Below are 22,892 nucleotides of genomic sequence, written 5' to 3' on the forward strand. Positions count from 1 at the left end.
TATCATATATTTACATCTGTTTTTTAATAACTAAAAACAATATTTTCTAGTTGTGGAAACTATTCACTCACATTCAATGATCTAAAACAGGACACTTGCTCAAAAAGGCCTACATTGCAAATCCTGACAAGTCCACATGACATTTGTTTTCAGAAGTCAGGTTTATAAACATGTCATAAACATGTTAGAATCAGAACATTTTCAGGAGAGCTTTTTGAAATTTGGATTTATTGAAAATGATCATTGAAAAATGTCAGGCCAGTGAGCCTTTTGGAATGTTAACTTTTGATGAGAAATAAAGGTCATTATGTTGATATCCGTTGAAGAGATCATAACAACTGCAATATTCTGTCAAATGGTATATTTTATTGATTAAATTAAAAAGCATATCATATTGATTGTTACAAGATATGAAATGTAAATGCATACAGTTTCATAACATGAAAAATATGTATTAGAAAATGTTTCATCCAGTGAAATAAAAATCAGTCCTCTTGTGAAATGGTGTTCTCTTGTTTCTTCTGTGTGTCGGTGATGCTTCCCTCTGTCTTTGACAGGAATTGTGGGGTTTTCACATCCAGGCTACAGTTGATGGGCACCACTCTCTCTGCCACCTCATCCTCACAAGATAATGGATTCTTTGGTGCCTGAATGTGGAGCTTCCCGTCATGAGCCAGGGAGCAGGTGACTGTCTCAGGATTCACCCCTTCAGGCAGATCAAACTCTTGTCTGAACTCTTGGCATCTGTACGAGTAGGAGCCTTCCCCATCATCCAGCTTCTTCTCTGTCTTCCCACTGACTTTCAGCTTCCTGCCCACCTGCTTGACAGACAGCTCCTCTGGGGAAAAGTCTTTAGTGTCCAGTGTCAGGGCAAAGCCCTCTCCATCTTTATCATGCTTGTAGGAGACTGGTTGGATGGTCAAAGAGGACGGGACATTGTCCAACTCTTCAAAGATCTGCTGCTGGAGTTTTGCCATAAGCTCCAGACTGCTCTTGATCTCTAGCAGGTTTCTCTGTAGTAGATCCCGCTGGCTGAGAAGAGGTCGGACCTCTGGCCATAGACTGCGCACAGGCCAGTAGAAGTCCATCAATGGGCTGAGGGAAGACTGGAATCCTCGGGAACACAGCATCTTCAGTCAATGTTGAGTGTTGAGTCTTGTGTGCTCAGTGTTGGATGTATTGGTTTCTGTCTCGGCAGGGGAAGTTTCACAGCTTTTATATGCTGCCACTTGGAGCTCCAGTGTCTTCAGGAACTTTCCTGTCATTTCCACAGTTCTCCACTGGGTGACACACTGCAGGGAAGTGGTGACGTCACTCCAGCCAGCTTCTAAATCAGGTAGTTCAGTAACAAGCTGGATGGAGTCCACAGTCCTGAGATATTAGTGGTGCTGTACCTAAAGCAGGTCACCTTTTATTGGTTTCACTGATGAATGAATCACTTAACTTAAATATATTTATGACTTTTAAAAGTATTTTGAACCATATTGCTTTTCACATTTACAGTATTGATGGATCATTAGCAATGCATATTCTGTGACATGCAATAGTATCAGCAAAGTCGAACAAAATTGGACAAAAGATCACAAGCTACGTTTTAAAGAGTTTTCACCACAGGCGTCATTGCAAGAAAGGTCCAAATGTAATTGAACACATTCTAAAATAATCCACAGAGAAATCATATTTTGAAGAAAAGAAATGCAGATTGTACTGCATTATGAAATTGGTCATGTGTCGATTTTATGTTCTTATAATATTGTTGAAAATTGAAAAATGTTTGTCCGGCATTATGTTTGTCATATATTTACGTCTGTTTTTTAATAACTAAAAACAATATTTTCTAGTTGTGGAAACTATTCACTCACATTCAATGATCTAAAACAGGACACTTGCTCAAAAAGGCCTACATTGCAAATCCTGACAAGTCCACATGACATTTGTTTTCAGAAGTCAGGTTTATAAACATGTCATAAACATGTTAGAATCAGAACATTTTCAGGAGAGCTTTTTGAAATTTGGATTTATTGAAAATTATCATTGAAAAATGTCAGGCCAGTGAGCCTTTTGGAATGTTAACTTTTGATGAGAAATAAAGGTCATTATGTTGATATCCGTTGAAGAGATCATAACAACTGCAATATTCTGTCAAATGGTATATTTTATTGATTAAATTAAAAAGCATATCATATTGATTGTTACAAGATATGAAATGTAAATGCATACAGTTTCATAACATGAAAAATATGTATTAGAAAATGTTTCATCCAGTGAAATAAAAATCAGTCCTCTTGTGAAATGGTGTTCTCTTGTTTCTTCTGTGTGTCGGTGATGCTTCCCTCTGTCTTTGACAGGAATTGTGGGGTTTTCACATCCAGGCTACAGTTGATGGGCACCACTCTCTCTGCCACCTCATCCTCACAAGATAATGGATTCTTTGGTGCCTGAATGTGGAGCTTCCCGTCATGAGCCAGGGAGCAGGTGACTGTCTCAGGATTCACCCCTTCAGGCAGATCAAACTCTTGTCTGAACTCTTGGCATCTGTAAGAATAGGAGCCTTCCCCATCATCCAGCTTCTTCTCTGTCTTCCCACTGACTTTCAGCTTCCTGCCCACCTGCTTGACAGACAGCTCCTCTTGGGAAAAGTCTTTAGTGTCCAGTGTCAGGGCAAAGCCCTCTCCATCTTTATCATGCTTGTAGGAAACTGGTTGGATGGTCAAAGAGGACGGGACATTGTCCAACTCTTCAAAGATCTGCTGCTGGAGTTTTGCCATAAGCTCCAGACTGCTCTTGATCTCTAGCAGGTTTCTCTGTAATAGATCCCGCTGGCTGAGAAGAGGTCGGACCTCTGGCCATAGACTGCGCACAGGCCAGTAGAAGTCCATCAATGGGCTGAGGGAAGACTGGAATCCTCGGGAACACAGCATCTTCAGTCAATGTTGAGTGTTGAGTCTTGTGTGCTCAGTGTTGGATGTATTGGTTTCTGTCTCGGCAGGGGAAGTTTCACAGCTTTTATATGCTGCCACTTGGAGCTCCAGTGTCTTCAGGAACTTTCCTGTCATTTCCACAGTTCTCCACTGGGTGACACACTGCAGGGAAGTGGTGACGTCACTCCAGCCAGCTTCTAAATCAGGTAGTTCAGTAACAAGCTGGATGGAGTCCACAGTCCTGAGATATTAGTGGTGCTGTACTTAAAGCAGGTCACCTTTTATTGGTTTCACTGATGAATGAATCACTTAACTTAAATATATTTATGACTTTTAAAAGTATTTTGAACCATATTGCTTTTCACATTTACAGTATTGATGGATCATTTGCAATGCATATTCTGTGACATGCAATAGTATCAGCAAAGTCGAACAAAATTGGACAAAAGATCACACGCTACGTTTTAAAGAGTTTTCACCACAGGCGTCATTGCAAGAAAGGTCCAAATGTAATTGAACACATTCTAAAATAATCCACGGAGAAATCATATTTTTTAGAAAGAAATTCAGATTGTACAGCATTATGAAATTGGTCATGTGTCGATTTTATGTTCCTATAACATTGTTGAAAACGGAAAAAATGTTTGTCTGGCATTATGTTTATCATATATTTACATCTGTTTTTTAATAACTAAAAACAATATTTTCTAGTTGTGGAAACTATTCACTCACATTCAATGATCTAAAACAGGACACTTGCTCAAAAAGGCCTACATTGCAAATCCTGACAAGTCCACATGACATTTGTTTTCAGAAGTCAGGTTTATAAACATGTCATAAACATGTTAGAATCAGAACATTTTCAGGAGAGCTTTTTGAAATGTGGATTTATTGAAAATGATCATTGAAAAATGTCAGGCCAGTGAGCCTTTTGGAATGTTAACTTTTGATGAGAAATAAAGGTCATTATGTTGATATCCGTTGAAGAGATCATAACAACTGCAATATTCTGTCAAATGGTATATTTTATTGATTAAATTAAAAAGCATATCATATTGATTGTTACAAGATATGAAATGTAAATGCATACAGTTTCATAACATGAAAAATATGTATTAGAAAATGTTTCATCCAGTGAAATAAAAATCAGTCCTCTTGTGAAATGGTGTTCTCTTGTTTCTTCTGTGTGTCGGTGATGCTTCCCTCTGTCTTTGACAGGAATTGTGGGGTTTTCACATCCAGGCTACAGTTGATGGGCACCACTCTCTCTGCCACCTCATCCTCACAAGATAATGGATTCTTTGGTGCCTGAATGTGGAGCTTCCCGTCATGAGCCAGGGAGCAGGTGACTGTCTCAGGATTCACCCCTTCAGGCAGATCAAACTCTTGTCTGAACTCTTGGCATCTGTACGAGTAGGAGCCTTCCCCATCATCCAGCTTCTTCTCTGTCTTCCCACTGACTTTCAGCTTCCTGCCCACCTGCTTGACAGACAGCTCCTCTGGGGAAAAGTCTTTAGTGTCCAGTGTCAGGGCAAAGCCCTCTCCATCTTTATCATGCTTGTAGGAGACTGGTTGGATGGTCAAAGAGGACGGGACATTGTCCAACTCTTCAAAGATCTGCTGCTGGAGTTTTGCCATAAGCTCCAGACTGCTCTTGATCTCTAGCAGGTTTCTCTGTAGTAGATCCCGCTGGCTGAGAAGAGGTCGGACCTCTGGCCATAGACTGCGCACAGGCCAGTAGAAGTCCATCAATGGGCTGAGGGAAGACTGGAATCCTCGGGAACACAGCATCTTCAGTCAATGTTGAGTGTTGAGTCTTGTGTGCTCAGTGTTGGATGTATTGGTTTCTGTCTCGGCAGGGGAAGTTTCACAGCTTTTATATGCTGCCACTTGGAGCTCCAGTGTCTTCAGGAACTTTCCTGTCATTTCCACAGTTCTCCACTGGGTGACACACTGCAGGGAAGTGGTGACGTCACTCCAGCCAGCTTCTAAATCAGGTAGTTCAGTAACAAGCTGGATGGAGTCCACAGTCCTGAGATATTAGTGGTGCTGTACCTAAAGCAGGTCACCTTTTATTGGTTTCACTGATGAATGAATCACTTAACTTAAATATATTTATGACTTTTAAAAGTATTTTGAACCATATTGCTTTTCACATTTACAGTATTGATGGATCATTTGCAATGCATATTCTGTGACATGCAATAGTATCAGCAAAGTCGAACAAAATTGGACAAAAGATCACAAGCTACGTTTTAAAGAGTTTTCACCACAGGCGTCATTGCAAGAAAGGTCCAAATGTAATTGAACACATTCTAAAATAATCCACGGAGAAATCATATTTTTTAGAAAGAAATTCAGATTGTACAGCATTATGAAATTGGTCATGTGTCGATTTTATGTTCCTATAACATTGTTGAAAATTGAAAAATGTTTGTCTGGCATTATGTTTATAATATATTTACGTCTGTTTTTTAATAACTAAAAACAATATTTTCTAGTTGTGGAAACTATTCACTCACATTCAATGATCTAAAACAGGACACTTGCTCAAAAAGGCCTACATTGCAAATCCTGACAAGTCCACATGACATTTGTTTTCAGAAGTCAGGTTTATAAACATGTCATAAACATGTTAGAATCAGAACATTTTCAGGAGAGCTTTTTGAAATTTGGATTTATTGAAAATGATCATTGAAAAATGTCAGGCCAGTGAGCCTTTTGGAATGTTAACTTTTGATGAGAAATAAAGGTCATTATGTTGATATCCGTTGAAGAGATCATAACAACTGCAATATTCTGTCAAATGGTATATTTTATTGATTAAATTAAAAAGCATATCATATTGATTGTTACAAGATATGAAATGTAAATGCATACAGTTTCATAACATGAAAAATATGTATTAGAAAATGTTTCATCCAGTGAAATAAAAATCAGTCCTCTTGTGAAATGGTGTTCTCTTGTTTCTTCTGTGTGTCGGTGATGCTTCCCTCTGTCTTTGACAGGAATTGTGGGGTTTTCACATCCAGGCTACAGTTGATGGGCACCACTCTCTCTGCCACCTCATCCTCACAAGATAATGGATTCTTTGGTGCCTGAATGTGGAGCTTCCCGTCATGAGCCAGGGAGCAGGTGACTGTCTCAGGATTCACCCCTTCAGGCAGATCAAACTCTTGTCTGAACTCTTGGCATCTGTACGAGTAGGAGCCTTCCCCATCATCCAGCTTCTTCTCTGTCTTCCCACTGACTTTCAGCTTCCTGCCCACCTGCTTGACAGACAGCTCCTCTGGGGAAAAGTCTTTAGTGTCCAGTGTCAGGGCAAAGCCCTCTCCATCTTTATCATGCTTGTAGGAGACTGGTTGGATGGTCAAAGAGGACGGGACATTGTCCAACTCTTCAAAGATCTGCTGCTGGAGTTTTGCCATAAGCTCCAGACTGCTCTTGATCTCTAGCAGGTTTCTCTGTAATAGATCCCGCTGGCTGAGAAGAGGTCGGACCTCTGGCCATAGACTGCGCACAGGCCAGTAGAAGTCCATTAATGGGCTGAGGGAAGACTGGAATCCTCGGGAACACAGCATCTTCAGTCAATGTTGAGTGTTGAGTCTTGTGTGCTCAGTGTTGGATGTATTGGTTTCTGTCTCGGCAGGGGAAGTTTCACAGCTTTTATATGCTGCCACTTGGAGCTCCAGTGTCTTCAGGAACTTTCCTGTCATTTCCACAGTTCTCCACTGGGTGACACACTGCAGGGAAGTGGTGACGTCACTCCAGCCAGCTTCTAAATCAGGTAGTTCAGTAACAAGCTGGATGGAGTCCACAGTCCTGAGATATTAGTGGTGCTGTACTTAAAGCAGGTCACATTTTATTGGTTTCACTGATGAATGAATCACTTAACTTAAATATATTTATGACTTTTAAAAGTATTTTGAACCATATTGCTTTTCACATTTACAGTATTGATGGATCATTTGCAATGCATATTCTGTGACATGCAATAGCATCAGCAAAGTCGAACAAAATTGGACAAAAGATCACAAGCTACGTTTTAAAGAGTTTTCACCACAGGCGTCACTGCAAGAAAGGTCCAAATGTAATTGAACACATTCTAAAATAATCCACGGAGAAATCATATTTTTTAGAAAGAAATTCAGATTGTACAGCATTATGAAATTGGTCATGTGTCGATTTTTTGTTCCTTTAACATTGTTGAAAACGGAAAAAATGTTTGTCCGGCATTATGTTTATCATATATTTACATCTGTTTTTTAATAACTAAAAACAATATTTTCTAGTTGTGGAAACTATTCACTCACATTCAATGATCTAAAACAGGACACTTGCTCAAAAAGGCCTACATTGCAAATCCTGACAAGTCCACATGACATTTGTTTTCAGAAGTCAGGTTTATAAACATGTCATAAACATGTTAGAATCAGAACATTTTCAGGAGAGCTTTTTGAAAATTGGATTTATTGAAAATGATCATTGAAAAATGTCAGGCCAGTGAGCCTTTTGGAATGTTAACTTTTGATGAGAAATAAAGGTCATTATGTTGATATCCGTTGAAGAGATCATAACAACTGCAATATTCTGTCAAATGGTATATTTTATTGATTAAATTAAAAAGCATATCATATTGATTGTTACAAGATATGAAATGTAAATGCATACAGTTTCATAACATGAAAAATATGTATTAGAAAATGTTTCATCCAGTGAAATAAAAATCAGTCCTCTTGTGAAATGGTGTTCTCTTGTTTCTTCTGTGTGTCGGTGATGCTTCCCTCTGTCTTTGACAGGAATTGTGGGGTTTTCACATCCAGGCTACAGTTGATGGGCACCACTCTCTCTGCCACCTCATCCTCACAAGATAATGGATTCTTTGGTGCCTGAATGTGGAGCTTCCCGTCATGAGCCAGGGAGCAGGTGACTGTCTCAGGATTCACCCCTTCAGGCAGATCAAACTCTTGTCTGAACTCTTGGCATCTGTACGAGTAGGAGCCTTCCCCATCATCCAGCTTCTTCTCTGTCTTCCCACTGACTTTCAGCTTCCTGCCCACCTGCTTGACAGACAGCTCCTCTGGGGAAAAGTCTTTAGTGTCCAGTGTCAGGGCAAAGCCCTCTCCATCTTTATCATGCTTGTAGGAGACTGGTTGGATGGTCAAAGAGGACGGGACATTGTCCAACTCTTCAAAGATCTGCTGCTGGAGTTTTGCCATAAGCTCCAGACTGCTCTTGATCTCTAGCAGGTTTCTCTGTAATAGATCCCGCTGGCTGAGAAGAGGTCGGACCTCTGGCCATAGACTGCGCACAGGCCAGTAGAAGTCCATTAATGGGCTGAGGGAAGACTGGAATCCTCGGGAACACAGCATCTTCAGTCAATGTTGAGTGTTGAGTCTTGTGTGCTCAGTGTTGGATGTATTGGTTTCTGTCTCGGCAGGGGAAGTTTCACAGCTTTTATATGCTGCCACTTGGAGCTCCAGTGTCTTCAGGAACTTTCCTGTCATTTCCACAGTTCTCCACTGGGTGACACACTGCAGGGAAGTGGTGACGTCACTCCAGCCAGCTTCTAAATCAGGTAGTTCAGTAACAAGCTGGATGGAGTCCACAGTCCTGAGATATTAGTGGTGCTGTACTTAAAGCAGGTCACATTTTATTGGTTTCACTGATGAATGATTCACTTAACTTAAATATATTTATGACTTTTAAAAGTATTTTGAACCATATTGCTTTTCACATTTACAGTATTGATGGATCATTTGCAATGCATATTCTGTGACATGCAATAGCATCAGCAAAGTCGAACAAAATTGGACAAAAGATCACAAGCTACGTTTTAAAGAGTTTTCACCACAGGCGTCACTGCAAGAAAGGTCCAAATGTAATTGAACACATTCTAAAATAATCCACGGAGAAATCATATTTTTTAGAAAGAAATTCAGATTGTACAGCATTATGAAATTGGTCATGTGTCGATTTTTTGTTCCTTTAACATTGTTGAAAACGGAAAAAATGTTTGTCCGGCATTATGTTTATCATATATTTACATCTGTTTTTTAATAACTAAAAACAATATTTTCTAGTTGTGGAAACTATTCACTCACATTCAATGATCTAAAACAGGACACTTGCTCAAAAAGGCCTACATTGCAAATCCTGACAAGTCCACATGACATTTGTTTTCAGAAGTCAGGTTTATAAACATGTCATAAACATGTTAGAATCAGAACATTTTCAGGAGAGCTTTTTGAAAATTGGATTTATTGAAAATGATCATTGAAAAATGTCAGGCCAGTGAGCCTTTTGGAATGTTAACTTTTGATGAGAAATAAAGGTCATTATGTTGATATCCGTTGAAGAGATCATAACAACTGCAATATTCTGTCAAATGGTATATTTTATTGATTAAATTAAAAAGCATATCATATTGATTGTTACAAGATATGAAATGTAAATGCATACAGTTTCATAACATGAAAAATATGTATTAGAAAATGTTTCATCCAGTGAAATAAAAATCAGTCCTCTTGTGAAATGGTGTTCTCTTGTTTCTTCTGTGTGTCGGTGATGCTTCCCTCTGTCTTTGACAGGAATTGTGGGGTTTTCACATCCAGGCTACAGTTGATGGGCACCACTCTCTCTGCCACCTCATCCTCACAAGATAATGGATTCTTTGGTGCCTGAATGTGGAGCTTCCCGTCATGAGCCAGGGAGCAGGTGACTGTCTCAGGATTCACCCCTTCAGGCAGATCAAACTCTTGTCTGAACTCTTGGCATCTGTACGAGTAGGAGCCTTCCCCATCATCCAGCTTCTTCTCTGTCTTCCCACTGACTTTCAGCTTCCTGCCCACCTGCTTGACAGACAGCTCCTCTGGGGAAAAGTCTTTAGTGTCCAGTGTCAGGGCAAAGCCCTCTCCATCTTTATCATGCTTGTAGGAGACTGGTTGGATGGTCAAAGAGGACGGGACATTGTCCAACTCTTCAAAGATCTGCTGCTGGAGTTTTGCCATAAGCTCCAGACTGCTCTTGATCTCTAGCAGGTTTCTCTGTAATAGATCCCGCTGGCTGAGAAGAGGTCGGACCTCTGGCCATAGACTGCGCACAGGCCAGTAGAAGTCCATTAATGGGCTGAGGGAAGACTGGAATCCTCGGGAACACAGCATCTTCAGTCAATATTGAGTGATGAGTCTTGTGTGCTCAGTGTTGGATGTATTGGTTTCTGTCTCGGCAGGGGAAGTTTCACAGCTTTTATATGCTGCCACTTGGAGCTCCAGTGTCTTCAGGAACTTTCCTGTCATTTCCACAGTTCTCCACTGGGTGACACACTGCAGGGAAGTGGTGACGTCACTCCAGCCAGCTTCTAAATCAGGTAGTTCAGTAACAAGCTGGATGGAGTCCACAGTCCTGAGATATTAGTGGTGCTGTACTTAAAGCAGGTCACATTTTATTGGTTTCACTGATGAATGATTCACTTAACTTAAATATATTTATGACTTTTAAAAGTATTTTGAACCATATTGCTTTTCACATTTACAGTATTGATGGATCATTTGCAATGCATATTCTGTGACATGCAATAGCATCAGCAAAGTCGAACAAAATTGGACAAAAGATCACAAGCTACGTTTTAAAGAGTTTTCACCACAGGCGTCACTGCAAGAAAGGTCCAAATGTAATTGAACACATTCTAAAATAATCCACGGAGAAATCATATTTTTTAGAAAGAAATTCAGATTGTACAGCATTATGAAATTGGTCATGTGTCGATTTTTTGTTCCTTTAACATTGTTGAAAACGGAAAAAATGTTTGTCCGGCATTATGTTTATCATATATTTACATCTGTTTTTTAATAACTAAAAACAATATTTTCTAGTTGTGGAAACTATTCACTCACATTCAATGATCTAAAACAGGACACTTGCTCAAAAAGGCCTACATTGCAAATCCTGACAAGTCCACATGACATTTGTTTTCAGAAGTCAGGTTTATAAACATGTCATAAACATGTTAGAATCAGAACATTTTCAGGAGAGCTTTTTGAAAATTGGATTTATTGAAAATGATCATTGAAAAATGTCAGGCCAGTGAGCCTTTTGGAATGTTAACTTTTGATGAGAAATAAAGGTCATTATGTTGATATCCGTTGAAGAGATCATAACAACTGCAATATTCTGTCAAATGGTATATTTTATTGATTAAATTAAAAAGCATATCATATTGATTGTTACAAGATATGAAATGTAAATGCATACAGTTTCATAACATGAAAAATATGTATTAGAAAATGTTTCATCCAGTGAAATAAAAATCAGTCCTCTTGTGAAATGGTGTTCTCTTGTTTCTTCTGTGTGTCGGTGATGCTTCCCTCTGTCTTTGACAGGAATTGTGGGGTTTTCACATCCAGGCTACAGTTGATGGGCACCACTCTCTCTGCCACCTCATCCTCACAAGATAATGGATTCTTTGGTGCCTGAATGTGGAGCTTCCCGTCATGAGCCAGGGAGCAGGTGACTGTCTCAGGATTCACCCCTTCAGGCAGATCAAACTCTTGTCTGAACTCTTGGCATCTGTACGAGTAGGAGCCTTCCCCATCATCCAGCTTCTTCTCTGTCTTCCCACTGACTTTCAGCTTCCTGCCCACCTGCTTGACAGACAGCTCCTCTGGGGAAAAGTCTTTAGTGTCCAGTGTCAGGGCAAAGCCCTCTCCATCTTTATCATGCTTGTAGGAGACTGGTTGGATGGTCAAAGAGGACGGGACATTGTCCAACTCTTCAAAGATCTGCTGCTGGAGTTTTGCCATAAGCTCCAGACTGCTCTTGATCTCTAGCAGGTTTCTCTGTAATAGATCCCGCTGGCTGAGAAGAGGTCGGACCTCTGGCCATAGACTGCGCACAGGCCAGTAGAAGTCCATTAATGGGCTGAGGGAAGACTGGAATCCTCGGGAACACATCATCTTCAGTCAATGTTGAGTGTTGAGTCTTGTGTGCTCAGTGTTGGATGTATTGGTTTCTGTCTCGGCAGGGGAAGTTTCACAGCTTTTATATGCTGCCACTTGGAGCTCCAGTGTCTTCAGGAACTTTCCTGTCATTTCCACAGTTCTCCACTGGGTGACACACTGCAGGGAAGTGGTGAGTCACTCCAGCCAGCTTCTAAATCAGGTAGTTCAGTAACAAGCTGGATGGAGTCCACAGTCCTGAGATATTAGTGGTGCTGTACTTAAAGCAGGTCACATTTTATTGGTTTCACTGATGAATGATTCACTTAACTTAAATATATTTATGACTTTTAAAAGTATTTTGAACCATATTGCTTTTCACATTTACAGTATTGATGGATCATTTGCAATGCATATTCTGTGACATGCAATAGTATCAGCAAAGTCGAACAAAATTGGACAAAAGATCACAAGCTACGTTTTAAAGAGTTTTCACCACAGGCGTCACTGCAAGAAAGGTCCAAATGTAATTGAACACATTCTAAAATAATCCACGGAGAAATCATATTTTTTAGAAAGAAATTCAGATTGTACAGCATTATGAAATTGGTCATGTGTCGATTTTTTGTTCCTTTAACATTGTTGAAAACGGAAAAAATGTTTGTCCGGCATTATGTTTATCATATATTTACATCTGTTTTTTAATAACTAAAAACAATATTTTCTAGTTGTGGAAACTATTCACTCACATTCAATGATCTAAAACAGGACACTTGCTCAAAAAGGCCTACATTGCAAATCCTGACAAGTCCACATGACATTTGTTTTCAGAAGTCAGGTTTATAAACATGTCATAAACATGTTAGAATCAGAACATTTTCAGGAGAGCTTTTTGAAAATTGGATTTATTGAAAATGATCATTGAAAAATGTCAGGCCAGTGAGCCTTTTGGAATGTTAACTTTTGATGAGAAATAAAGGTCATTATGTTGATATCCGTTGAAGAGATCATAACAACTGCAATATTCTGTCAAATGGTATATTTTATTGATTAAATTAAAAAGCATATCATATTGATTGTTACAAGATATGAAATGTAAATGCATACAGTTTCATAACATGAAAAATATGTATTAGAAAATGTTTCATCCAGTGAAATAAAAATCAGTCCTCTTGTGAAATGGTGTTCTCTTGTTTCTTCTGTGTGTCGGTGATGCTTCCCTCTGTCTTTGACAGGAATTGTGGGGTTTTCACATCCAGGCTACAGTTGATGGGCACCACTCTCTCTGCCACCTCATCCTCACAAGATAATGGATTCTTTGGTGCCTGAATGTGGAGCTTCCCGTCATGAGCCAGGGAGCAGGTGACTGTCTCAGGATTCACCCCTTCAGGCAGATCAAACTCTTGTCTGAACTCTTGGCATCTGTACGAGTAGGAGCCTTCCCCATCATCCAGCTTCTTCTCTGTCTTCCCACTGACTTTCAGCTTCCTGCCCACCTGCTTGACAGACAGCTCCTCTGGGGAAAAGTCTTTAGTGTCCAGTGTCAGGGCAAAGCCCTCTCCATCTTTATCATGCTTGTAGGAGACTGGTTGGATGGTCAAAGAGGACGGGACATTGTCCAACTCTTCAAAGATCTGCTGCTGGAGTTTTGCCATAAGCTCCAGACTGCTCTTGATCTCTAGCAGGTTTCTCTGTAATAGATCCCGCTGGCTGAGAAGAGGTCGGACCTCTGGCCATAGACTGCGCACAGGCCAGTAGAAGTCCATTAATGGGCTGAGGGAAGACTGGAATCCTCGGGAACACATCATCTTCAGTCAATGTTGAGTGTTGAGTCTTGTGTGCTCAGTGTTGGATGTATTGGTTTCTGTCTCGGCAGGGGAAGTTTCACAGCTTTTATATGCTGCCACTTGGAGCTCCAGTGTCTTCAGGAACTTTCCTGTCATTTCCACAGTTCTCCACTGGGTGACACACTGCAGGGAAGTGGTGACGTCACTCCAGCCAGCTTCTAAATCAGGTAGATCAGTAACAAGCTGGATGGAGTCCACAGTCCTGAGATATTAGTGGTGCTGTACTTAAAGCAGGTCACCTTTTATTGGTTTCACTGATGAATGATTCACTTAACTTAAATATATTTATGACTTTTAAAAGTATTTTGAACCATATTGCTTTTCACATTTACAGTATTGATGGATCATTTGCAATGCATATTCTGTAACATGCAATAGTATCAGCAAAGTCGAACAAAATTGGACAAAAGATCACACGCTACGTTTTAAAGAGTTTTCACCACAGGCGTCATTGCAAGAAAGGTCCAAATGTAATTGAACACATTCTAAAATAATCCACGGAGAAATCATATTTTTTAGAAAGAAATTCAGATTGTACAGCATTATGAAATTGGTCATGTGTCGATTTTTTGTTCCTATAACATTGTTGAAAACTGAAAAAATGTTTGTCTGGCATTATGTTTATCATGTATTTACATCTGTTTTTTAATAACTAAAAACAATATGTTCTAGTTGTGGAAACTATTCACTCACATTCAATGATCTAAAACAGGACACTTGCTCAAAAAGGCCTACATTGCAAATCCTGACAAGTCCACATGACATTTGTTTTCAGAAGTCAGGTTTATAAACATGTCATAAACATGTTAGAATCAGAACATTTTCAGGAGAGCTTTTTGAAAATTGGATTTATTGAAAATGATCATTGAAAAATGTCAGGCCAGTGAGCCTTTTAGAATGTTAACTTTTGATGAGAAATAAAGGTCATTATGTTGATATCCGTTGAAGAGATCATAACAACTGCAATATTCTGTCAAATGGTATATTTTATTGATTAAATTAAAAAGCATATCATATTGATTGTTACAAGATATGAAATGTAAATGCATACAGTTTCATAACATGAAAAATATGTATTAGAAAATGTTTCATCCAGTGAAATAAAAATCAGTCCTCTTGTGAAATGGTGTTCTCTTGTTTCTTCTGTGTGTCGGTGATGCTTCCCTCTGTCTTTGACAGGAATTGTGGGGTTTTCACATCCAGGCTACAGTTGATGGGCACCACTCTCTCTGCCACCTCATCCTCACAAGATAATGGATTCTTTGGTGCCTGAATGTGGAGCTTCCCGTCATGAGCCAGGGAGCAGGTGACTGTCTCAGGATTCACCCCTTCAGGCAGATCAAACTCTTGTCTGAACTCTTGGCATCTGTAAGAATAGGAGCCTTCCCCATCATCCAGCTTCTTCTCTGTCTTCCCACTGACTTTCAGCTTCCTGCCCACCTGCTTGACAGACAGCTCCTCTGGGGAAAAGTCTTTAGTGTCCAGTGTCAGGGCAAAGCCCTCTCCATCTTTATCATGCTTGTAGGAGACTGGTTGGATGGTCAAAGAGGACGGGACATTGTCCAACTCTTCAAAGATCTGCTGCTGGAGTTTTGCCATAAGCTCCAGACTGCTCTTGATCTCTAGCAGGTTTCTCTGTAATAGATCCCGCTGGCTGAGAAGAGGTCGGACCTCTGGCCATAGACTGCGCACAGGCCAGTAGAAGTCCATCAATGGGCTGAGGGAAGACTGGAATCCTCGGGAACACAGCATCTTCAGTCAATGTTGAGTGTTGAGTCTTGTGTGCTCAGTGTTGGATGTATTGGTTTCTGTCTCGGCAGGGGAAGTTTCACAGCTTTTATATGCTGCCACTTGGAGCTCCAGTGTCTTCAGGAACTTTCCTGTCATTTCCACAGTTCTCCACTGGGTGACACACTGCAGGGAAGTGGTGACGTCACTCCAGCCAGCTTCTAAATCAGGTAGTTCAGTAACAAGCTGGATGGAGTCCACAGTCCTGAGATATTAGTGGTGCTGTACTTAAAGCAGGTCACCTTTTATTGGTTTCACTGATGAATGATTCACTTAACTTAAATATATTTATGACTTTTAAAAGTATTTTGAACCATATTGCTTTTCACATTTACAGTATTGATGGATCATTTGCAATGCATATTCTGTGACATGCAATAGTATCAGCAAAGTCGAACAAAATTGGACAAAAGATCACAAGCTACGTTTTAAAGAGTTTTCACCACAGGCGTCATTGCAAGAAAGGTCCAAATGTAATTGAACACATTCTAAAATAATCCACGGAGAAATCATATTTTTTAGAAAGAAATTCAGATTGTACAGCATTATGAAATTGGTCATGTGTCGATTTTATGTTCCTATAACATTGTTGAAAACGGAAAAAATGTTTGTCTGGCATTATGTTTATCATATATTTACATCTGTTTTTTAATAACTAAAAACAATATTTTCTAGTTGTGGAAACTATTCACTCACATTCAATGATCTAAAACAGGACACTTGCTCAAAAAGGCCTACATTGCAAATCCTGACAAGTCCACATGACATTTGTTTTCAGAAGTCAGGTTTATAAACATGTCATAAACATGTTAGAATCAGAACATTTTCAGGAGAGCTTTTTGAAATTTGGATTTATTGAAAATGATAATTGAAAAATGTCAGGCCAGTGAGCCTTTTGGAATGTTAACTTTTGATGAGAAATAAAGGTCATTATGTTGATATCCGTTGAAGAGATCATAACAACTGCAATATTCTGTCAAATGGTATATTTTATTGATTAAATTAAAAAGCATATCATATTGATTGTTACAAGATATGGAATGTAAATGCATACAGTTTCATAACATGAAAAATATGTATTAGAAAATGTTTCATCCAGTGAAATAAAAATCAGTCCTCTTGTGAAATGGTGTTCTCTTGTTTCTTCTGTGTGTCGGTGATGCTTCCCTCTGTCTTTGACAGGAATTGTGGGGTTTTCACATCCAGGCTACAGTTGATGGGCACCACTCTCTCTGCCACCTCATCCTCACAAGATAATGGATTCTTTGGTGCCTGAATGTGGAGCTTCCCGTCATGAGCCAGGGAGCAGGTGACTGTCTCAGGATTCACCCCTTCAGGCAGATCAAACTCTTGTCTGAACTCTTGGCATCTGTAAGAATAGGAGCCTTCCCCATCATCCAGCTTCTTCTCTGTCTTCCCACTGACTTTCAGCTTCCTGCCCACCTGCTTGACAGACAGCTCCTCTGGGGAAAAGTCTTTAGTGTCCAGTGTCAGGGCAAAGCCCTCTCCATCTTTATCATGCTTGTAGGAGACTGGTTGGGTGGTCAAAGAGGACGGGACATTGTCCAACTCTTCAAAGATCTGCTGCTGGAGTTTTGCCATAAGCTCCAGACTGCTCTTGATCTCTAGCAGGTTTCTCTGTAATAGATCCCGCTGGCTGAGAAGAGGTCGGACCTCTGGCCATAGACTGCGCACAGGCCAGTAGAAGTCCATGAATGGGCTGAGGGAAGACTGGAATCCTCGGGAACACAGCATCTTCAGTCAATGTTGAGTGTTGAGTCTTGTGTGCTCAGTGTTGGATGTATTGGTTTCTGTCTCGGCAGGGGAAGTTTCACAGCTTTTATATGCTGCCACTTGGAGCTCCAGTGTCTTCAGGAACTTTCCTGTCATTTCCACAGTTCTCCACTGGGTGACACACTGCAGGGAAGTGGTGACGTCACTCCAGCCAGCTTCTAAATCAGGTAGTTCAGTAACAAGCTGGATGGAGTCCACAGTCCTGAGATATTAGTGGTGCTGTACTTAAAGCAGGTCACATTTTATTGGTTTCACTGATGAATGATTCACTTAACTTAAATATATTTATGACTTTTAAAAGTATTTTGAACCATATTGCTTTTCACATTTACAGTATTGATGGATCATTTGCAATGCATATTCTGTGACATGCAATAGTATCAGCAAAGTCGAACAAAATTGGACAAAAGATCACAAGCTACGTTTTAAAGAGTTTTCACCACAGGCGTCATTGCAAGAAAGGTCCAAATGTAATTGAACACATTCTAAAATAATCCACGGAGAAATCATATTTTTTAGAAAGAAATTCAGATTGTACAGCATTATGAAATTGGTCATGTGTCGATTTTTTGTTCCTATAACATTGTTGAAAACGGAAAAAATGTTTGTCCGGCATTATGTTTATCATATATTTACATCTGTTTTTTAATAACTAAAAACAATATTTTATAGTTGTGGAAACTATTCACTCACATTCAATGATCTAAAACAGGACACTTGCTCAAAAAGGCCTACATTGCAAATCCTGACAAGTCCACATGACATTTGTTTTCAGAAGTCAGGTTTATAAACATGTCATAAACATGTTAGAATCAGAACATTTTCAGGAGAGCTTTTTGAAAATTGGATTTATTGAAAATGATAATTGAAAAATGTCAGGCCAGTGAGCCTTTTGGAATGTTAACTTTTGATGAGAAATAAAGGTCATTATGTTGATATCCGTTGAAGAGATCATAACAACTGCAATATTCTGTAAAATTGTATATTTTATTGATTAAATTAAAAAGCATATCATATTGATTGTTACAAGATATGAAATGTAAATGCATACAGTTTCATAACATGAAAAATATGTATTAGAAAATGTTTCATCCAGTGAAATAAAAATCAGTCCTCTTGTGAAATGGTGTTCTCTTGTTTCTTCTGTGTGTCGGTGATGCTTCCCTCTGTCTTTGACAGGAATTGTGGGGTTTTCACATCCAGGCTACAGTTGATGGGCACCACTCTCTCTGCCACCTCATCCTCACAAGATAATGGATTCTTTGGTGCCTGAATGTGGAGCTTCCCGTCATGAGCCAGGGAGCAGGTGACTGTCTCAGGATTCACCCCTTCAGGCAGATCAAACTCTTGTCTGAACTCTTGGCATCTGTACGAGTAGGAGCCTTCCCCATCATCCAGCTTCTTCTCTGTCTTCCCACTGACTTTCAGCTTCCTGCCCACCTGCTTGACAGACAGCTCCTCTGGGGAAAAGTCTTTAGTGTCCAGTGTCAGGGCAAAGCCCTCTCCATCTTTATCATGCTTGTAGGAGACTGGTTGGATGGTCAAAGAGGACGGGACATTGTCCAACTCTTCAAAGATCTGCTGCTGGAGTTTTGCCATACGCTCCAGACTGCTCTTGATCTCTAGCAGGTTTCTCTGTAGTAGATCCCGCTGGCTGAGAAGAGGTCGGACCTCTGGCCATAGACTGCGCACAGGCCAGTAGAAGTCCATCAATGGGCTGAGGGAAGACTGGAATCCTCGGGAACACAGCATCTTCAGTCAATGTTGAGTGTTGAGTCTTGTGTGCTCAGTGTTGGATGTATTGGTTTCTGTCTCGGCAGGGGAAGTTTCACAGCTTTTATATGCTGCCACTTGGAGCTCCAGTGTCTTCAGGAACTTTCCTGTCATTTCCACAGTTCTCCACTGGGTGACACACTGCAGGGAAGTGGTGACGTCACTCCAGCCAGCTTCTAAATCAGGTAGTTCAGTAACAAGCTGGATGGAGTCCACAGTCCTGAGATATTAGTGGTGCTGTACTTAAAGCAGGTCACCTTTTATTGGTTTCACTGATGAATGATTCACTTAACTTAAATATATTTATGACTTTTAAAAGTATTTTGAACCATATTGCTTTTCACATTTACAGTATTGATGGATCATTTGCAATGCATATTCTGTGACATGCAATAGTATCAGCAAAGTCGAACAAAATTGGACAAAAGATCACACGCTACGTTTTAAAGAGTTTTCACCACAGGCGTCATTGCAAGAAAGGTCCAAATGTAATTGAACACATTCTAAAATAATCCACGGAGAAATCATATTTTTTAGAAAGAAATTCAGATTGTACAGCATTATGAAATTGGTCATGTGTCGATTTTATGTTCCTATAACATTGTTGAAAATTGAAAAATGTTTGTCTGGCATTATGGTTATCATATATTTACGTCTGTTTTTTAATAACTAAAAACAATATTTTCTAGTTGTGGAAACTATTCACTCACATTCAATGATCTAAAACAGGACACTTGCTCAAAAAGGCCTACATTGCAAATCCTGACAAGTCCACATGACATTTGTTTTCAGAAGTCAGGTTTATAAACATGTCATAAACATGTTAGAATCAGAACATTTTCAGGAGAGAGCTTTTTGAAATTTGGATTTATTGAAAATGATAATTGAAAAATGTCAGGCCAGTGAGCCTTTTGGAATGTTAACTTTTGATGAGAAATAAAGGTCATTATGTTGATATCCGTTGAAGAGATCATAACAACTGCAATATTCTGTCAAATGGTATATTTTATTGATGAAATTAAAAAGCATATCATATTGATTGTTACAAGATATGAAATGTAAATGCATACAGTTTCATAACATGAAAAATATGTATTAGAAAATGTTTCATCCAGTGAAATAAAAATCAGTCCTCTTGTGAAATGGTGTTCTCTTGTTTCTTCTGTGTGTCGGTGATGCTTCCCTCTGTCTTTGACAGGAATTGTGGGGTTTTCACATCCAGGCTACAGTTGATGGGCACCACTCTCTCTGCCACCTCATCCTCACAAGATAATGGATTCTTTGGTGCCTGAATGTGGAGCTTCCCGTCATGAGCCAGGGAGCAGGTGACTGTCTCAGGATTCACCCCTTCAGGCAGATCAAACTCTTGTCTGAACTCTTGGCATCTGTAAGAATAGGAGCCTTCCCCATCATCCAGCTTCTTCTCTGTTTTCCCACTGACTTTCAGCTTCCTGCCCACCTGCTTGACAGACAGCTCCTCTTGGGAAAAGTCTTTAGTGTCCAGTGTCAGGGCAAAGCCCTCTCCATCTTTATCATGCTTGTAGGAGACTGGTTGGATGGTCAAAGAGGACGGGACATTGTCCAACTCTTCAAATATCTGCTGCTGGAGTTTTGCCATCAGATCCAGACTGCTCTTGATCTCTAGCAGGTTTCTCTGTAATAGATCCCGCTGGCTGAGAAGAGGTCGGACCTCTGGCCATAGACTGCGCACAGGCCAGTAGAAGTCCATCAATGGGCTGAGGGAAGACTGGAATCCTCGGGAACACAGCATCTTCAGTCAATGTTGAGTGTTGAGTCTTGTGTGCTCAGTGTTGGATGTATTGGTTTCTGTCTCGGCAGGGGAAGTTTCACAGCTTTTATATGCTGCCACTTGGAGCTCCAGTGTCTTCAGGAACTTTCCTGTCATTTCCACAGTTCTCCACTGGGTGACACACTGCAGGGAAGTGGTGACGTCACTCCAGCCAGCTTCTAAATCAGGTAGTTCAGTAACAAGCTGGATGGAGTCCACAGTCCTGAGATATTAGTGGTGCTGTACTTAAAGCAGGTCACCTTTTATTGGTTTCACTGATGAATGATTCACTTAACTTAAATATATTTATGACTTTTAAAAGTATTTTGAACCATATTGCTTTTCACATTTACAGTATTGATGGATCATTTGCAATGCATATTCTGTGACATGCAATAGTATCAGCAAAGTCGAACAAAATTGGACAAAAGATTACAAGCTACGTTTTAAAGAGTTTTCACCACAGGCGTCATTGCAAGAAAGGTCCAAATGTAATTGAACACATTCTAAAATAATCCACGGAGAAATCATATTTTTTAGAAAGAAATTCAGATTGTACAGCATTATGAAATTGGTCATGTGTCGATTTTTTGTTCCTATAACATTGTTGAAAACTGAAAAAATGTTTGTCTGGCATTATGTTTATCATGTATTTACATCTGTTTTTTAATAACTAAAAACAATATGTTCTAGTTGTGGAAACTATTCACTCACATTCAATGATCTAAAACAGGACACTTGCTCAAAAAGGCCTACATTGCAAATCCTGACAAGTCCACATGACATTTGTTTTCAGAAGTCAGGTTTATAAACATGTCATAAACATGTTAGAATCAGAACATTTTCAGGAGAGCTTTTTGAAAATTGGATTTATTGAAAATTATCATTGAAAAATGTCAGGCCAGTGAGCCTTTTGGAATGTTAACTTTTGATGAGAAATAAAGGTCATTATGTTGATATCCGTTGAAGAGATCATAACAACTGCAATATTCTGTAAAATTGTATATTTTATTGATTAAATTAAAAAGCATATCATATTGATTGTTACAAGATATGAAATGTAAATGCATACAGTTTCATAACATGAAAAATATGTATTAGAAAATGTTTCATCCAGTGAAATAAAAATCAGTCCTCTTGTGAAATGGTGTTCTCTTGTTTCTTCTGTGTGTCGGTGATGCTTCCCTCTGTCTTTGACAGGAATTGTGGGGTTTTCACATCCAGGCTACAGTTGATGGGCACCACTCTCTCTGCCACCTCATCCTCACAAGATAATGGATTCTTTGGTGCCTGAATGTGGAGCTTCCCGTCATGAGCCAGGGAGCAGGTGACTGTCTCAGGATTCACCCCTTCAGGCAGATCAAACTCTTGTCTGAACTCTTGGCATCTGTAAGAATAGGAGCCTTCCCCATCATCCAGCTTCTTCTCTGTCTTCCCACTGACTTTCAGCTTCCTGCCCACCTGCTTGACAGACAGCTCCTCTTGGGAAAAGTCTTTAGTGTCCAGTGTCAGGGCAAAGCCCTCTCCATCTTTATCATGCTTGTAGGAAACTGGTTGGATGGTCAAAGAGGACGGGACATTGTCCAACTCTTCAAAGATCTGCTGCTGGAGTTTTGCCATAAGCTCCAGACTGCTCTTGATCTCTAGCAGGTTTCTCTGTAATAGATCCCGCTGGCTGAGAAGAGGTCGGACCTCTGGCCATAGACTGCGCACAGGCCAGTAGAAGTCCATCAATGGGCTGAGGGAAGACTGGAATCCTCGGGAACACAGCATCTTCAGTCAATGTTGAGTGTTGAGTCTTGTGTGCTCAGTGTTGGATGTATTGGTTTCTGTCTCGGCAGGGGAAGTTTCACAGCTTTTATATGCTGCCACTTGGAGCTCCAGTGTCTTCAGGAACTTTCCTGTCATTTCCACAGTTCTCCACTGGGTGACACACTGCAGGGAAGTGGTGACGTCACTCCAGCCAGCTTCTAAATCAGGTAGTTCAGTAACAAGCTGGATGGAGTCCACAGTCCTGAGATATTAGTGGTGCTGTACTTAAAGC

At 40.0% G+C, this 22,892-nt stretch overlaps 11 protein-coding genes and 2 pseudogenes across 11 annotated transcripts; all 13 read right to left on the reverse strand.

Annotated features, from left to right (window-relative positions):
- Window positions 1–346: 346 nt before the first annotated feature.
- LOC118964594 (heat shock protein 30) lies at window positions 347–1,130 on the reverse strand. Its single transcript, XM_090236644.1, has one exon. It carries the CDS (start codon window positions 1,128–1,130, stop codon window positions 486–488), a length of 645 nt encoding a protein of 214 aa, XP_090092770.1. The 3' UTR covers window positions 347–485.
- A 1,007-nt stretch (window positions 1,131–2,137) lies between these two features.
- Window positions 2,138–3,078, reverse strand: LOC118964523 (heat shock protein 30-like). The gene has a single exon (XM_090236645.1). The coding sequence runs from the start codon at window positions 2,919–2,921 to the stop codon at window positions 2,277–2,279; it is 645 nt and encodes a 214-aa protein (XP_090092771.1). The 5' UTR covers window positions 2,922–3,078; the 3' UTR covers window positions 2,138–2,276.
- Window positions 3,079–3,928: 850 nt separating this feature from the next.
- LOC118964595 (heat shock protein 30) lies at window positions 3,929–4,837 on the reverse strand. Its single transcript, XM_090236646.1, has one exon. The coding sequence runs from the start codon at window positions 4,710–4,712 to the stop codon at window positions 4,068–4,070; it is 645 nt and encodes a 214-aa protein (XP_090092772.1). The 5' UTR covers window positions 4,713–4,837; the 3' UTR covers window positions 3,929–4,067.
- Window positions 4,838–5,718: 881 nt separating this feature from the next.
- On the reverse strand, window positions 5,719–6,635 carry LOC118964596 (heat shock protein 30). Its single transcript, XM_090236647.1, has one exon. The coding sequence runs from the start codon at window positions 6,500–6,502 to the stop codon at window positions 5,858–5,860; it is 645 nt and encodes a 214-aa protein (XP_090092773.1). The 5' UTR covers window positions 6,503–6,635; the 3' UTR covers window positions 5,719–5,857.
- Window positions 6,636–7,509: 874 nt separating this feature from the next.
- On the reverse strand, window positions 7,510–8,426 carry LOC118964597 (heat shock protein 30). Its single transcript, XM_036977493.2, has one exon. The coding sequence runs from the start codon at window positions 8,291–8,293 to the stop codon at window positions 7,649–7,651; it is 645 nt and encodes a 214-aa protein (XP_036833388.2). The 5' UTR covers window positions 8,294–8,426; the 3' UTR covers window positions 7,510–7,648.
- Window positions 8,427–9,300: 874 nt separating this feature from the next.
- Window positions 9,301–10,114, reverse strand: LOC118964598 (heat shock protein 30). The gene has a single exon (XM_036977494.2). The coding sequence runs from the start codon at window positions 10,082–10,084 to the stop codon at window positions 9,440–9,442; it is 645 nt and encodes a 214-aa protein (XP_036833389.2). The 5' UTR covers window positions 10,085–10,114; the 3' UTR covers window positions 9,301–9,439.
- Window positions 10,115–11,091: 977 nt separating this feature from the next.
- Window positions 11,092–11,889, reverse strand: LOC118964599 (heat shock protein 30-like; annotated as a pseudogene).
- A 992-nt stretch (window positions 11,890–12,881) lies between these two features.
- Window positions 12,882–13,679, reverse strand: LOC118964600 (heat shock protein 30-like; annotated as a pseudogene).
- A 993-nt stretch (window positions 13,680–14,672) lies between these two features.
- LOC118964601 (heat shock protein 30) lies at window positions 14,673–15,615 on the reverse strand. The gene has a single exon (XM_036977497.2). It carries the CDS (start codon window positions 15,454–15,456, stop codon window positions 14,812–14,814), a length of 645 nt encoding a protein of 214 aa, XP_036833392.2. The 5' UTR covers window positions 15,457–15,615; the 3' UTR covers window positions 14,673–14,811.
- Window positions 15,616–16,471: 856 nt separating this feature from the next.
- Window positions 16,472–17,415, reverse strand: LOC118964602 (heat shock protein 30-like). Its single transcript, XM_090236648.1, has one exon. The coding sequence runs from the start codon at window positions 17,245–17,247 to the stop codon at window positions 16,603–16,605; it is 645 nt and encodes a 214-aa protein (XP_090092774.1). The 5' UTR covers window positions 17,248–17,415; the 3' UTR covers window positions 16,472–16,602.
- Window positions 17,416–18,254: 839 nt separating this feature from the next.
- LOC110523814 (heat shock protein 30-like) lies at window positions 18,255–19,183 on the reverse strand. Its single transcript, XM_036977500.2, has one exon. The coding sequence runs from the start codon at window positions 19,036–19,038 to the stop codon at window positions 18,394–18,396; it is 645 nt and encodes a 214-aa protein (XP_036833395.2). The 5' UTR covers window positions 19,039–19,183; the 3' UTR covers window positions 18,255–18,393.
- Window positions 19,184–20,046: 863 nt separating this feature from the next.
- LOC118964603 (heat shock protein 30) lies at window positions 20,047–20,900 on the reverse strand. Its single transcript, XM_036977499.2, has one exon. It carries the CDS (start codon window positions 20,828–20,830, stop codon window positions 20,186–20,188), a length of 645 nt encoding a protein of 214 aa, XP_036833394.2. The 5' UTR covers window positions 20,831–20,900; the 3' UTR covers window positions 20,047–20,185.
- Window positions 20,901–21,837: 937 nt separating this feature from the next.
- LOC149983275 (heat shock protein 30-like) lies at window positions 21,838–22,788 on the reverse strand. Its single transcript, XM_090236649.1, has one exon. The coding sequence runs from the start codon at window positions 22,619–22,621 to the stop codon at window positions 21,977–21,979; it is 645 nt and encodes a 214-aa protein (XP_090092775.1). The 5' UTR covers window positions 22,622–22,788; the 3' UTR covers window positions 21,838–21,976.
- Window positions 22,789–22,892: the final 104 nt, after the last annotated feature.

This window comes from Oncorhynchus mykiss, chromosome 5 (genome assembly GCF_057628025.1).
Source record: "Oncorhynchus mykiss isolate SJ-2025 chromosome 5, ASM5762802v1, whole genome shotgun sequence".
NCBI lineage: Eukaryota > Metazoa > Chordata > Actinopteri > Salmoniformes > Salmonidae > Oncorhynchus > Oncorhynchus mykiss.